This window comes from Sylvia atricapilla, chromosome 3 (assembly GCF_009819655.1).
Source record: "Sylvia atricapilla isolate bSylAtr1 chromosome 3, bSylAtr1.pri, whole genome shotgun sequence".
In the NCBI taxonomy this organism is placed as follows: domain Eukaryota; kingdom Metazoa; phylum Chordata; class Aves; order Passeriformes; family Sylviidae; genus Sylvia; species Sylvia atricapilla.
Window position 1 is genome coordinate 97531948 of NC_089142.1, and position 16262 is coordinate 97548209.

The 16262-nt window shown below is 42.6% G+C and overlaps 1 protein-coding gene across 1 annotated transcript in view; it reads left to right on the plus strand.

The window, feature by feature from the left end:
• XDH (xanthine dehydrogenase) overlaps positions 1 to 15888 on the plus strand; it is a 47389-nt gene extending 31501 nt beyond the window's left edge. The window contains exons 22-37 of the mRNA XM_066316312.1: positions 509 to 633; positions 1356 to 1489; positions 2915 to 3002; positions 3629 to 3715; positions 5144 to 5335; positions 5808 to 5953; positions 6540 to 6621; positions 7192 to 7287; positions 8011 to 8139; positions 9156 to 9230; positions 10081 to 10133; positions 11218 to 11332; positions 11974 to 12039; positions 13607 to 13795; positions 14234 to 14401; positions 15122 to 15888. Coding sequence (XP_066172409.1) covers positions 509 to 633; positions 1356 to 1489; positions 2915 to 3002; positions 3629 to 3715; positions 5144 to 5335; positions 5808 to 5953; positions 6540 to 6621; positions 7192 to 7287; positions 8011 to 8139; positions 9156 to 9230; positions 10081 to 10133; positions 11218 to 11332; positions 11974 to 12039; positions 13607 to 13795; positions 14234 to 14401; positions 15122 to 15172 — 1796 coding nt within the window. The 3' untranslated portion in view covers positions 15173 to 15888. The remainder of the gene's footprint in view (positions 1 to 508; positions 634 to 1355; positions 1490 to 2914; positions 3003 to 3628; positions 3716 to 5143; positions 5336 to 5807; positions 5954 to 6539; positions 6622 to 7191; positions 7288 to 8010; positions 8140 to 9155; positions 9231 to 10080; positions 10134 to 11217; positions 11333 to 11973; positions 12040 to 13606; positions 13796 to 14233; positions 14402 to 15121) is intronic.
• Positions 15889 to 16262: the final 374 nt, after the last annotated feature.

Here is a 16262-nt window from a genome sequence, read left to right on the forward strand (position 1 = left end):
AGTTGATTCCCAGTTAGATAATCTTGAGGTATTTTGGGTTTCTGTTTTTGTTCTCCTGTTTCAAAGTTTGTAACCTTGTATTTTATCTACTCAGTTAGATTACACTTCATTTATTTTTATTCTTATCGCAGTGGTGTTATTGAGGCACTCTTGAAAGGCATCAAATACTCCATCTTAAGGGATGCTGGATCAATGGTATGGTGTGCAGGCTCACTTTTGAAATGCCAGCCACTTGTGTTTCAGAATGAAGATTTTTAGAAAGTGGAAAGGAAGCATGTTTGGATTTGTTATTGTCTTTTGTTGTTTTGTTTTGAGTTTATTTTTTGGGGTTTTTTTAAAACATTGAACCAGAAGTGTCAGTTTTAGAGCTAGTGACATCCAGTGCTGCGCAAAGCAAAGGGTTGTCAGTTAACACATGTACAAAAGGCAGCAGTTTGAAGACAACCTGTGATGGGAGACATAACACCAAGGATGTCCTTTTTATGCAACATTTCTTTCAATTTTCTAGGAGAGATGTACCTTGGTGGTCAGGAGCATTTCTACCTGGAAACTCACTGTACTTTGGCTGTGCCAAAGGGAGAAGATGGTGAGATGGAACTCTTTGTGTCGACCCAAAACCCAATGAAGACACAGGTACTTCTCATTAACCTGATGCCTAAAAGGCATTTGTTTCTCAGTTTCAGACTAGATGAATTCTTGCTTGATAGTTGCTCTTATTTTATTCTTCAATTAATAAACACATAGGCCTGGAGTTGGTTATGGGATCTAAAATCTTTGTCCATCCTGCTGGAGTCCTGAATCTCCTTCCAGGTGGCAGAGATATTTTTGGGAACACATCTTTGTTGAGAGGGATTGCACACTTAGTCCTTTCAGGAGAGGGTCCCAGCTGCTCAGGAGACACGATGCTTGAGTGACTCATCAGAAAGAGAGGTGGTGAAACCACTGGCTGTGCCCCAACTCTCCCCTTCCATGAGAGAGGCTGCTGGCACCATGGGGTGTCCTTGGCCTGTTCACTGGCTCACCAAGACTGTCCAAAGATCTCTCAATGAAGTGAGGGTTGTATGGATGTCAAACCCTGTGCTAAATGAGATCTGTGTCTTAGTAACCTCGTGTCAGTCTTTTCCTGAATCTGGCCTGTGTGCTGCAGCACTGTGCCTTTTCCCCTCAGAGATCACATGCTGGGCTTCCTCTCAGACATCAAATGCTGGGCTTATTGCCTCCAACTGCATCAAATCCAATTGCATCAAATCCAATATTTGCACTGTTGAAATGGTTTCAGGAAGGCAATGTGTTGGCATCTAGCTCTTAACACCAGCTGAGCTCCCTACATGTCCTGCTGTTTTGTTTGTCTTTAGGAGTTTGCTGCTAATGCACTGGGAGTGCCTTCAAATCGGGTTGTGGTTCGAGTGAAAAGAATGGGAGGAGGATTTGGAGGAAAAGAGACTAGGAGTACTATTTTGACATCTGTAGTGGCTGTTGCAGCCTTCAAGTAAGTTTGGGTGTGGGGAAAGGACTTTTTTTCCTTCAGACTGTCCCAGGTTGCCCCTTTGTGGAGCACCATTTGTGCTGGAGCACTTTCAATACTCTGCATGTCTTCTTACTGTACAACTTTTATAGCAAGCTTGGGATTTCCCAAAGGAGGTGGCTGATGGGTTTGTAGCTGATAGGAGTGATTGAACCTGCCCAGAGGGACTAAGTTTATGCAGGAATGTCAGCTTTTAATAGGAAAGGGGGAAAAACCTCAGTATTCTTTACTCCTTTGGTGCTCTTTGAAAACTCTTGTATCTCAAATTATTGGCCACTCCCCCTCACTTCACCCCAAACATCCAGCACCAGCCATATTAATTTATTGTTTAAGAAAATCTCTTCCTTGTTCAAAACTCTACTACACCAGTCTTGCATCATTATTTGTCTGCTCGTCTGCAAACTCCTTCTTTGGATTTTTCCCTAGGAATGGTGGCAGGCCTTGGAACCCACACTTTTCAAACCCCTGAAAGCTTAGGGAATGAACCTAGGTTGCAACCATTTGTGAAAAGTAGATTGTAAATGTGTTCCTGGTTTCTGGAGTTTGCTGTGGATGTTTAACTGTGCAGGTTTTGTGTGAACGTGGCCTCTGAGATGACATTTCTGGCCTGCCTGTACCCTGCCCTTCCCAGTACTGCCCTTGCTGGCAGTGCTATAGAGCAATCTTGCAACACAGCAGCAGTTTGATACAATGCCTTTGGACAAGAACAACCAAAATGAAACTCTGTTTTTAAACTGACTTTATTTTTTTTTCTGTTCTGAGCAAACAACCTGCTTTCTCTAATTAATCAGTAATATATTTGCATTCTTTTCTTCTCTTTATCTCTGCCAGCCAAACCACTGTTTGACATCCAGGAGGTTGCAAAATAACATCTATGACATTTACTAGATACTTGTACAACCTCAAGACAGCCACTTGGAAGGCAAAACTGTTAGAAAATTAAGAGCAAATTGTACTCTCCACCTTGTTTTCCTCCTTGATAATAAATAAGCAAATAAAAAAATAAGGTCAAATTGAAGACTAGTTAGTACTTTACTTCACGTTATTACATAATTCCTATGGCATTGTCTCTTTCAAAGCCAAAAGAGTGCCTTGAGAAATAATCTGGAAAACAGTGATTGCTTACTTATTAGCATCTATCTCTATAAGAAATTATCCTTTTATTAAATACAGGAGTCTTTGCAAGAATTTTCACAAACAGGTCCCTGCTTTGGAGATGTTTATTTTTTAACTCAGTCTTGCCATTTTCTTAAGAGTAAGTTATGTAAACCAAGCAGTTTACCCTTAACTGTCCATTGCCACCCTGGAAAGACAAAGAGAGGAGTCTTGTTCTGCAGGATCTGTATTGTACACTTCAGGTTTTGTCTAAGAAACTGTGTTCTTTAACAGAACTGGCCGTGCAGTGAGGTGCATGCTGGATCGAGATGAGGACATGCTGATCAGTGGGGGGAGGCACCCCTTCCTGGGCAGGTACAAGGTATGCACACACATGAGAGGAATCCACGTGGTCTCACTGCTGTCCCCTGAGACATCAGAGAGTAGTGAGAAAAATAATGTGAAAAAATGTGCTGCTGCTGGTCTCCCCTGCTGCAAATAGGCCAGGTCAGATGGGCTGTAGCATTTTTCCTGTTAAAGTGCTTCAGAAGTCATTCTGGCTCGGATAGTTCCCTTTTTGTGACCTCAGCATAAATAATTCTGTCTTCCTTGCCACCAAGACTTTGCCCCTGCTGACAATCACATTGCTTTTGGAGGCTCGCCCATTCCTTTAAACCACCCTTTAGACAGCAATGCACTTTGTTAACTTCCTTTCTGCTTCAATCTCCCTCCAACTGATACTGCTTTCGAAAGCACAAACCTGTTAAGGAAATTGTGGCTGTGATAAGTGGCCAACACTTAATTTAGAAGAGTTCTCTGGAGCAAGACTGACAGATGTACAAACCCTTTACTGGGAAGCTCCCTCAGCTGCTGGCTGTGCCTGCCCTGTGCTGCACTGGGGACAGTCAGCCCTCTCTGCCTGTGTGAGATCCATTCAGTTTCTGGAGGCAAGCACAAACCAGAACATTTTGTAGAAAACTGATTACTGAGGAGATACTCTCTTGACAGGTTGGTTTCATGAAGAATGGGAAAGTCAAGAGTCTGGAGGTGTCATACTACAGCAATGGGGGCAACTCTGTAGACCTCTCTCATGGTGTAAGTAAAATTTTCTGATGGCTAATTAAGTGGAAGGTGTGTTTCTGTGCAACCTTCTGCTCTGACTTCAGAGAGCTGTTGCCTACAGCATTGCCTCCACATGCAGCATGACTGAAAACAGATTTTGAAGGGCTTTTGGAGCTTCTACAAATGCTCTGTGAGCCAACTGACCTGCCTTGGCATGTGCCACGTAATTCTTATGGATGCTGTAATAACTCAGATTGAGCAAAGGGGTCAAGAATGTTTGCTTTGCGTTACAGAGAGCTGTGATGAAAAGTTGTTGCACAATGCAAGGGGACTGATAGATCCCCAGCACTGGGGAAAGATAGTTCCTTGGAAGAGGAAGCATCCCAGTCTATAGGCAGATCAGGGCAGGGTGCCTAAATCAACAAGCCTGTAAAGGTGTGGCTAAAGCCAACACTGTGCTCACAAGCAGTAAGGACAAAAAATGGGCCCAACTTCTGAGTTTGTCTCCAAGAAAGTTTTGCACTGATGAGTAAAAAACTCTCCTTTTCTGTCATGTGAGTGACTAACTCAATAGCCTAGTGTCACTCAGGTTAATTCTAGCTCACTTTCTCCAGTCCACTGAGTCTTGAATAGTTTTTTGCAAAAATGGATCCTTTTCCATAGGAAAGAACTGCAAGAGCTCTCTAGCAGAACCACATTTGATGCTGGTAATGTGGCTGGTGCTGGGCAGAGCAGAATGACAGGCAAGTGTCTTTGCATAAGCCGAGGGCCTGGTTGAGAGCACATCTATGTAATTGTCTTTTTGACAGTGTCTGAATCAGGGGACTGGAAAGTGCTCTGTGTAGAAATAAGGTTGGGTTGTGTGCCATGTCCTCTCTGTGCTGCTGCTGGAAGGGAAGTCTGGAAACACAAGCCTGAAAGAAGCTTTGGCCCTTTCCCGATGTGGACAATAAGTGGACAAAAATCTCAAATCTTGCAGTTCAGTAGTTACCGAAAATCTTTATTTCATATGTTTGCCCTTACTGCCATAGCCCAGTGCTGAATCATTTGATATCAGAAAGACTTCTTTTCCAGTAACAGATTATTCAATATAATGAAAACTCTGTTTCTTCCAGACAGGTAATGGGATTTAGTACCAGTTTGACTCAGCATGAGCTCAGGCCCAAAAAAGGACTTTGAAGCTCAATCTGTCCTAGAGCCATAAGTGTCAACAAGAGAAGTGTGCTCATTGTCCTGTCCTTCAGGAGGACACCACTTGACATTTCATTGCATGTGGGAGGCAGTTCTGGCTGCACTTGAGTGCTCATCCAGCTGTGCTGACTGCAGCACTGCAGGATGCAAGAGAAAGTGCTGATTGTTGTAGATTAGCTTCAGAGCTTCCAGTCTGGTTTTGGCACTGGTGAGAAGTCTGACATCCGATTCATGTAAAATGTGTCCACCTCCATTCCTTTTCTTCCCCAGGTAATGGACAGAGCCCTGTTACACTTGGATAACTCCTACAACATCCCCAATGTCAGCAGCGTGGGCATTGTTTGCAAGACCAACTTGCCTTCCAACACAGCCTTCCGTGGCTTTGGAGGGCCCCAGGGAATGATGATTGCTGAGTGCTGGATGGGTGACCTTGCTCGGAAGTGTGGCCTGCCACCTGAGGAGGTACAGACGCACTGACTCCTTCCAGGGTGGTGCTGCCTTTAAACAAGCTCTGAGAACTGCATCAGCCACAGGAAATTTTTAGGCATAAGAACTTTTTTTGCTGAGCTCCTAGCCAGATCTCAAACTTGTGTGACAGATACATTATAGCATGGACTATCTTCTGTTTAATTAAATTCCTCAATTTTGTAACATCTGCTTTAAGGATAACTATTAAAAGAAGAAAGTCCAAAAGCACTAGGTACCTTAATCTTACTGACAATATGCTGTAAGTCCCAGTCTCTGAAAATTTCCAGCCTTAATGTCTTAGTTCATGTTTTCCCATAAACAGATATATGCTTGTTAATTGTTTCATTCCTTGGCTCTTTGTAGAAAGGGCCAAGGAGTAAAATCAGGAACCAACACACTTTAGATCTCATCCCTCCTTTTCTGGAGCATTAAACTTGGCCTGTCCTTTCTATGTCTCTTTGGGAAGGTGCGGAAGCTCAATCTCTACCACGAAGGAGACACAACTCATTTTAACCAAAAGCTGGAGGGATTTACTCTACGAAGATGCTGGGATGAATGTTTGTCCAGCTCCAGCTATCATGCCAGGAAGAAACTGATTGAAGAATTCAACAAGTAGGTGCTCTGGAGTCTTGTCACTGGGTGCACCTGTTGCCTACCAACTTCTGAAGTTCTCTTAGCAACTCGAGTGATGTGAAATCACACCTTGTATTTGCAGTCTAACTTCTAAATATTTCTCTTTTTGAAATCCCTTCCTGCTCATTGTCAGAGGAGCCAGTTGTATCAGTGAGCTGGTAGCATAAATAAGGCCAGAATCAGACCCAGAATGATGTTATTTTGTAAGTGAAATGTAGCAAAGAAGAAGGGAGTGTGCTAAGTCCAGCTAGGATTTTCACATGACTATCAAGGCAATCTGTTCATGCTTTCCTCTGCCTTACATTTTAGTTGGCTTGTGTATACAACTGAACAGTTAATAGTATGGATAACTGCTTTTATAATGCTTGCAAAAAGCATCTTCAGTTGGAATTTCTTCTTATTAGAAGACACAAAGAAAGCCTTTCTTTAATATAAATTAGTGATTAACTCTGTCTATATCACAGTCAGGTATTTAATTTCTGTTTGATGCAAAGTCACAGGGAAGCACAGTGTTGATTTATGATAAAAGGCTCATGGGTATACAAATAATGTTCTTTCCTTGCAGGCAGAACCGCTGGAAAAAGAGAGGGATGAGCATCATTCCTACCAAATTTGGCATCAGTTTCACTGTCCCATTTCTGAACCAGGTCTGTAAATGTCATTTGCCCCTTCACTAGAGAAGGTGGATTTATGCTGCCTCCCCCAGGCCCTCCTCCATTTGTACCAAACTGGAACTTCTTGAAGAAGTAGTAGATTAGTTAAGAAAGAGCACACATTTTTCAAGCCAAAATGAGCACCACAACAGTTACCAGTATGTACTCTCCAAAAGATACCACAATATATCTACATTTTCAAGGTATTGTGTTAGGTTGATTGCCCTGCCTTTCTCAATAGTAGAAACACTGCTCCTGTGTTCGAGCTGGTTTGATGGACTGTCAGTGGTGTTGGAAAGCAGAGGTAAAGGGTGTATCTGTGTTTCACAGGGGCAGGATTGGATTATTCCTCCTGCTTTCTCAGCTGAAAATACTGACTGGGGTGTGTTATGTCATTGGAATTTCTAGTGAATTGGTGAGACTAAACCAAACTTACCTCAAGTGTAAACACTTGGCTTTAGTTGCATCAAAAAACAACCTTAGTCTAGTTCTGAATGAATTCTCTCTGTAGTCCGCTAAGTACTCCACTAGTTAATTTATGATGATTAATGTTCCCTGTTGTAGGCAGGAGCTCTGGTCCATGTGTATACAGATGGCTCTGTGTTACTTACACATGGGGGGACTGAGATGGGTCAAGGACTTCACACCAAAATGATCCAGGTAATAATGAGTTTGGGCTTAACTGAGTGAGACATCTTTTCAGGACAATTACACTCTCCCTACAGTATTGCCTCAGACACCTTGACACTTCCTCTGTGTGCATGCAGAGAGTAACAAATCAGGACTAATTCCTCTTCGTTGTTTGAGCAGCACTGCTAGATTTACAGAGTATTATCACAACTGAGTATTAGAAATTAGATTCTTCATCATCTTAAATCTCATTATGTAAATAATGCAGGTTATGCTTGCAGTTTAACTTCTCTGCAATTTCAGTTCACCTCATAAAGGTACAGTTTACATCCATTTTATACAAAAGTTAGTTGTATTGAAAACATATATATCTGCATATGCAAGTGCCTTTGTAGTTAAAAAGGCTTAAGAGAGCAACATTCCTTTGGCAGGAAAATGAAAGGAAAATATCATAGGGCTTTTAATCTGATTCTTTCAACTGTTGAGAGAAAAATTTAGTCTCATATTAGTGAAGGGAATGTCTGTCATTGTGGTAAAAGTGTATGTGTTCACACACATTCAGTCTGTGAAACGCAAATATAACAATGGTTTGGCTAGTTCTCAGTCCCTGGAACAACTCAGTCTGCAGGAAAACTGAAGTTTATGGTGGGAGAGGGTAGAGGTTGCAATGTGGGTCCTGGCAGTGCAAGCAATAACTGACAATGCTCATGGATAAGAACTGCTGTTTACCAATTGTTTACCTTTGCTCCACAGGTTGCTAGCAGGGCCCTGGGAGTCCCCACCTCCAAAATTTACATCAGTGAGACCAGCACCAACACTGTCCCAAATACCTCCCCAACAGCCGCTTCAGTCAGCGCGGACATTAATGGAATGGCCGTCCAGGTATGGAAGTTATTGAAAGGAGGGGGTTACAAGGGAGGGCTCCAGGGCGTGAAAAGCTGTCCTGTATTTATCCATTGCTTAAGGAAAACAACCAGCAAAAGGCTTCAGTTCCAGGTCTAAGTTCCAGTCTAAGGATGCCTCATAACTTTACCTGGAATAGCTACCAGTGGCATTAGCATCATTGTGAATGATATTTTTTCAATTTATTCAAAACTCTCCTTCAGTCCTTTGGTAGTTCTAAAAATAGACTATTTGAGATTGCTTAAAATTAGCAGAACAAAGCATTCATTTAAATAGCCAGTTTCTAAGAAATTAATTCAGCCATATCTATAACAAATGCATTTTGCTGCATGTGTTAATAGCGAATGGTTTGAGAGCTGTGCTCCACAAGCTCTAAGTGTTGATCAGTTCAGAGCAAATGTTCTGCTGTAGCAATGGCATGGTTGTGGCCGTCTGCCATGGTGGAGTTGCCAATGCATTTATTTGCTGGATATGTGATTTTTCCATTTGAAAAGAAGAATTTAGTACTGGCCATTCTCAGTTTATAAAAACAGGAAAGTGAAACCTGCAAAGTAAAATTATCAGGCGGGTTTTATTCTCTGCACAAATTATCTGAGTAGGTTGAATTTTTGGAAGAAATTTTTTCTTCTTTCAGTGTTTAAAGGATCATCTTCTAAGCTATGCTGAGCTGTCCTGTACAGATGGGGTACAGACAAAGTTAGCGTATAAATGAGTCAACTTCTTATATTTTGTGTCATGGTCCAGAAAGTTCTGTGCTGAATGGGATTCCATTTTGCTATCAGCACAGCCAATCTCCTTTAAAATCCTTTTCAGGCAACGTTTCTTCCTATGTAGCAGGACGTTCATGCCAGGGAACTTCGTTCCTTTTTATGATTTGCCAAAACCTTAAAGGCAATATTGGCTTAAACAGATGATTCTTTCAAACTTTTATAGGGCTCTTAATACCATAAGCTGGCTATTCAAATCTTAAAATATTTCTTCTTACTCTCTTCTAGAATGCATGTCAGACTATCTTAAAAAGACTTGAGCCAATCAAACAGTCTAATCCCAAAGGATCCTGGGAAGATTGGGTAAGCTGTTTGTATCAGTCATGAGACAAGTGGACACTGTCAGAGATTGTTTTAGTTGGCAAATCACGTGTGCAGGTGTATCCTCCAGGCCTTCTGCATCTTTCTAGTATAGAAAGTATAGATTTGAGCAAAGACAGTGAAACACAAACATGGCACTGATTTCCAAGTAATTAAAGCTTGCAAGAGGTCATCCCCAAGACATCAGTTATTACTAATCCTGAGATTTTTCCAAATTTTGGGGCCTGCCTATGACAAACTTCATCAGACAAAAGGCTTGAGTGGTTATGTGTATCTTTATAGTCAGGCTACAGTCTTGTACAGAAGGAAACCTGATTTTTAATGAATGGATTCTGTAGCATGGACCACTCTTGTTGTGCTGCCATTTAGCCCCTGTAGTGCTCCTTGTCTGCAATATATCAGTTTCCTCAATGGGAAGAGATGGATGGGCTGTAAGGGTGTCTTCAGAGCCAAGCGCTGCTCTTCATCCAAGGAGTTTTGACTTTGTGATTTGGAAGTCAGGATAGAATTTCCCTCACTGAAGTCAAGATGACCTTTAAACTTTAAACCTTTGACTCTGAGGCTAAAAGTCTAACTGTAGCTGAGACACAAAAAACAAAAGTAGATCTCATCCTCTGCCAATGGTTCAAGTTCTGCCCTTGGTAGCTGCTGACAGGGCAATTTGGGGAAGCAGCTGCAGTCATGGTTTGGCAGTGCTGGAGTTAGGTAGAGGGACACCTGTCTGTCATTGGGCGTTTTCTGCTTGAGGCCTCCTGGAAATGTTTTTGTGCAGTTATTATGAAGGGTTTGTTTGTACATTTCACTGTTTCCAAACTCTTGTTCGTGTTGCCAGATTAAAACTGCCTACGAGAGCTGTGTCAGTCTGTCGGCCACAGGGTTCTATAGGTGAGTGAGAGTTCACACTGCACAGGCACTGACTCGGTTGCATGGAAATTCTGGGAGGATTTAAAGCCCCCAGCCCCTTGCCACTGCTCTAAATTAAAGCTGCATTCCCTTTCCTAGCTCCAAATGGTAAACTGAGGTTAACAGTCTCCTGGCTGGGGAGAATAGATTCCTGATGGAGCACAGCTCTCAGGACAAGTAAATCTGGAGTAGATCTGACTTCATTCCAGCTGACCTTGGTTTGAGGAAGCATAAATGAAATCAGAGCTTTGGGGCTCTGCTCTATGTCAGCCTTGTGATCTAGTTTTGCACTTGAACCACCATGGGGGATAAGAAGAGGACAAGGATTGTCCTTGAGGAAAGTCCTGTCTCTTGTGGCATGAGCAGACACCAGTGTTTCCAGCATTGTTCTCCCACTTCAGACTCTTGCTGGACCCTGTGTAGTTCTGAAATGAGGCACTTCTCTTAGTCAGCTTTACTGCTGGAGGAAAGCAGAGATGCATCATCTTTAAGGCAGAGTGGTTGACATTAAACACAGTGTTGAGAAGAACCTATTTAGGACTAAAATACACTATGTGTTAATTTCTTTTGCATCTCTGACATATATTTTTTCTCTTAATCAAGTGACTTATCAGTATTTTAATAAACCAGTTTTCAGATAAAGTATAAGTAGTCAGACTCAAAATTTGCTGTGAACTGTGCTTAAAATCAGTTCTAAGCTTAATAGAGTTTCTGCTTCAGCTTGACTATGTTCTGAAATTTATCTGCCTTAAAGAAACATTCACCTGCACTCTAAAAGCAATTGGTTTTTACTGGATTGGTAGATAATAGTGGTGGTCATCACATGCCCTGAGATTTATGAACAAGTAATGATGGCTTAAACAGTTTGATACTTTCAATCAAGTCTTGGAATACAGAGCAGATTTAGCAGATTTCTATTTATAGTTGTTACACTTTTAATTTCTTGGGCATGGGCTTGATAGAAGGAATGAAACAAAAGTGAGTAAGGATTTTGATAAGTAGCCATGTAGCTGTATGTGGCTTTTTTCACAGAATGAAATGTGTTTTTGTTTCTCTTTGTATTAAGAATTCCTGATGTTGGCTACAACTTTGAAAAGAATGAAGGGAAACCATTCTCCTACTTCAGTTACGGAGTTGCCTGCTCTGAGGTTGAGATAGATTGCCTGACAGGTGACCACAAGGTGAGGGGTCAGCAGTGAAACAGCTCTCTGTGTTTTGGTGACGGGAACATTCACAGAGAGTTAGAACAAATACTGGGTGTCAGCCCATTCCTGGCTCTGTCATTGGTCTGGTGTGACCTTCAGCAAATTTCTTAACTCCCCTGTTCCACAGTGCAGCAATCCGTAAAGTGTAATAAAACAATAATTATCTACCCTGAGGGGATTTGGGGCTTAATGAATGATTGCAAAAGTTATTGGATTTGCTTGAGTAAGAGATAGCAGCACTGTGTTGGCACAAAAGTACAGAAACATCCTGGAATTGAGTTAATCATTAAAAAATAATACTGAAGACTTCTGGAACGAAAGAAAGAAAGAAAATAAAAAAGAAGAAAAAAAGTTTAATCAGGATCTGACCTAGTTGGTTATGCTCAGTTACAGACCACTGATACCAGCACCTTGGAATTAATATTAACTGGGTCCATTGGACCTCTGGGGAAAACTGCAGTGAGTTCCTTTGAATTACTATTGGGGTGAACTTTTAATCTGAGTTCACCTGAGATAAGATTTTATGGGTTTGTGTTTGGATACTGCTCCTCACACGAGACCATGGTGGACCAGTTCCAGAGATGGGTGCTGATTTACCCTTTTGTCCTGTTTTTCAGAACGTTCGCACAGACATTGTTATGGATGTTGGTACCAGTCTGAACCCAGCCATAGATATAGGACAGGTAAATGAAAAAGTATTGCTATTTCCATCATGTCAAAGCAATCACACTGCTCTCAGATTTTTCTATTTATTATCCCTCTCCTGGCTGTGCCTTTGCAAACACAACCTTTTTGACTTGGCACAGAATTACATGGGGAAGTATTCTGTTAGGGTTGGTTTGGGCATTTTTGGGTTGGATAGTAAGACTACAGCATATTGTCCAGTCACCACCCCATTGATGTTTTTCAGGCCAAATCCCACGCCTGATATTTATACTCCTGCCTGACAATGTTCAGTTTATTTAATCTAGTCAAAATTCTCCTGTGACTAAAGAGTTAAGTTGGCAGGTTCTGTCCTCCAGCTGCTGCTGTGTAGAATTCTCAATAGGAAGTTGGACCAGTCACTTATCTCACAAAGTTCTCAGGCAGGCACAAGATTACTTCAAAATTTTATGCAGTAATAATCACAGTATCTCTTAGCAGATAAAGGTAATAAACACAGGGTTGTTTGCCAGACCAACAGATGAACTGTTGGACGTATGCTTATCTAGCCATCTTACTTTGCTGGCTAACTCTAGATGTTGATATGGTGTAACCCCAATGAAACTGCTCCAGGATTTGGGATGACAGACAAGCATGAGTTGCAAAGCTCTGCTATAGCTAAAATGAAATTTCCTTGAAAGCAACATTTTTTCTGAAAGAGATTTTTTTTTTTTAAGTGTCCAAGGGGAGAAAAAGATTTTCTGTCTTTGCAGTCTGTCGCTTTAGGTTTGGGATTTAAGAGATGGGCTAAATGGAGCCTGTCAAAGGGGTCTTCAATTCCTGTGTCCTATTCCATTAATTGCTGTGGAGGATCTGAGGGCACAGGAGAGAAAGGATGTGGCATGACTGCAGAAATACAAGTACACAGAGATGGGTCAATGAATGCTTGTGCCAAATCTTTAGACTGCTCTGGCTGTCATATATCTCAGTGGGCACAGGGAGCACAGCTGCTTTGTGCAGAGTTGTTCAAGAACGTCCTCCTCTCATAATCTTTTTTTCTCCTAAAATTTACAGTAGAAAAAAATATGGAAACAAGTTTTTTAGTACTTGAGTGGATATGGGAGTGTTTTTGCAGGTGTCTGTGCTGCTGACCTGGTAATTCGCAGCACTTAAGAAAGCATTTATACTGAAGTAGAAAGCATAAAATAGTTTGTCTTTAGACATTCCATCTTTAGTCCTTTCAGTCTGCTTGTTCTTTGATATATCAGCAAGTTCAACTCATTCAGTTGAACTGGGACGAAATCAATATTATTTTTTTTCTTTCTGTTGCTTCATCAGAAAATTCCTGTCCAGACTTTACAGAAAATCTGTTTGCATGTATTTGTAAATTGCTTCACCTGCCAGGGAAATGCAGCCACATTCATGTGCGAACACAAGGAACTGTGCAAAGATTGTGCCCGACAGAAGGGACAAGGGTTTAGAGATAAAAAGCAGGATCTGTGTCAGGTGGGGAGGGTTGAAGGCCCTGGTGGATGTTGTCACTGTTTGTCCCTGTGCAGAGAAGAACAGCAATGAAGACAATGTAACTTTGTTTGGATGTGTTTGCAGATAGAAGGAGCCTTCGTCCAGGGCATTGGGCTCTTCACCATGGAGGAGCTGCGCTACTCTCCTGAAGGGAACTTGTACACTCGAGGGCCTGGCATGTACAAAATCCCAGCATTTGGAGACATCCCAACAGAATTCAACGTGTCCCTTCTCCGTGACTGCCCCAATAGCAAGGCAGTTTACTCATCCAAGGTATGCCTGTGAGGTCTGTGGCCTCCTACTGCCCCACAACACTGTGAGGCTGAGTGGGATGAAGTCATGATCCTGTGTGTCTAAACAGTTCATCTCATTACGCTGTGGTTACTCTGAGGTCAGGATGTTTTTCTGTTTCTTATGAGAAACGTGTGTACTGTCCTTTCTAGTTAGACAGAACTGAAATAACCTGCACATTGCTGCCCCCATTGTCCATTAGACAGAACTGAAGTGCCTTGGCAGTGTGAGAAAGCTTGTGTTTTCTTCCTGTTTCTTCCTTAAATGGACTGAGGGTTGATTTAGCTTAGTGTTTCCTCACTGATCACACCTAACACAGTGGAGGCTTTTTTAGCATCATGTTTCCTCACTGAGCACATCTGGTAGACTGAGGTTCCCATCTGGAAGGCAAAGGCTCACTCTTGCTTGTGCTCTGTCTAGGCTGTGGGAGAGCCCCCTCTGTTCCTGTCTGCCTCAGTGTTTTATGCCATTAAAGATGCCATCTACTCAGCGAGGAAGGACTCTGGCCTGACAGAGGCCTTCAGGCTGGACAGCCCTGCCACCCCAGAGAGGATCCGCAATGCCTGTGTGGACATCTTCACCAAACTGGTAACAGCCCCTGGCCTCCCAGTCTGCTCCCTGCCCCACGGGGAGTGTGCCTGCAAGTCACAGGGGCTGGCATTAGGGCAGGATGGGGAGGCTGTGTCCCTGCTCCAGTTGATGGGGTTTGTTTCACAGGTGTTATCCTTCATTTAATGTGCCATCAGCTGAGAGCCAAATCCACAGCCCAGCACTGCTCCAGGGCTCCCACTGCAGGAAGGCTGCTGTACAGTATCTCTGAAGTTCAGTCCACTCCCTTCTCCAAGTGTTGTGTGTGGAACAAAGGCACTGACTGCTTGTCCTGATGCTCCTGACTGTCTCTCAGAGAATCATCACATATAGTGAGAGCCACGGTGTGATTTAGTGGTGTCCCTCATCAAGGGAGTGGGAGGAAAGTGTTCCTTCAAACACTCCCTTCTCCTGAATAGCCACAGGAGTCTCCTTAGAGCTGTGGACTTGATCTGAAGGAGCGCAGGAGTTATCCCTGTCACTGGTTTCTCGTGGGCTGCTCTGTCATAGTGTTCTCACAGGGCTCTGTAGCAGTCACCCATCAGGCCTCTAACAGAAATGCCATGAGACGGACATCTCTGTGTTTGGAAAAACTGGGATAGGAGCTCCTATCTTCACATGTACAAAGTCCCCCACCTGAAAAGCAGCACTGTGGGACATGCTGAACCCTGGACAGGACCCTCACTTGTTGCTAATTCAAATTCTTTTTTCTCGTTATAGTGCCCTTCTGCTGAACCAGGGACCTTTAAGCCATGGTGTGTGCGTGTGTAGGAGGAAGGTTTGAGGAGCAAACTGCTGAAAGTGTGCTTACACCAGAGGAACCACAAGGCAGTAGGACTACAATGGAGAAAAAAACCCCAACTGTGTCCATGTGGCTCACCCACTGATTAACAGAGCTTTCACATTTAATTGTCCAATCATTGTTTTCTCTACGAGAGGGAACTGCTGCCAGATTATAGCTGTGATGTAAATTCAGATGAAGAGTAAGTTGAAGGTGATGTTACCCAGGTGTAATTGAAAAATCTTACAGGTTTCTTACAAAATTGCTGCAAGGATGCTTCTTACCAGCCAATGTGAAATAGCAGGGTTGTTTCTTCTTTTTCCTGCTATTGGGAAAAGATATATCACCTTGTGATGCTATGCCGAGAAGGATTTAAATGGGTTGAGCCCAGACATAGAGTCCTCTAGCTGAGATGGGGGAAGGTGTAAGAGATGCTTGGGGCTGGACCCTGTTATGTCATCTTTGCACACAAAGACAGCTGTATCCTAGAGGGAGGTGAGCAGGACTTTTGATGCTGGCTAATGAAGATGGTCTTACCTGTGTAACAAAAGGGTTTCAGAGGAAAAGGCTAAAATGTGACCAATAAGTGATTTTCCCCAAGATTAATGACTGTTGCTTTGTCTGCACCTGGGCTTTAATGAGATTTTAGTTCAAGTGCTACCTTGTCTTCTCTGATTAAAAATAAAAACTAAATATACCAAGAGTACTTCCAGCAAGATGCTGCTTTGTTTTACACAGACTTTTCCCATCCCACACCTCCACATCTCTCCCCATCCTTTAAATAGGAAAGGACATCAGAGACCTTGGAGTAACAGTAATTTGCCCATCGATGTTCCCAAGGCAATTTATGCCAGCCTAAGCAAGGGGCATGAGGAGGTTGGGCACAGCTGGGGATTAGCTGGCTCCAGGTGCCCTCTAGGGTCAATCCCTTGCTGTCATGGCCTTGCCTTCTTTTCAAGAGGGTTCTTCGTTTTGCTGAATGTAAGAGAATGGGTACATTTTGCTACAGGGACTGCTTGTCTAAAAAATGCGCCGACTATGTAATGATCTGGTGTCATCTGGATCGAATATATTTTTCAC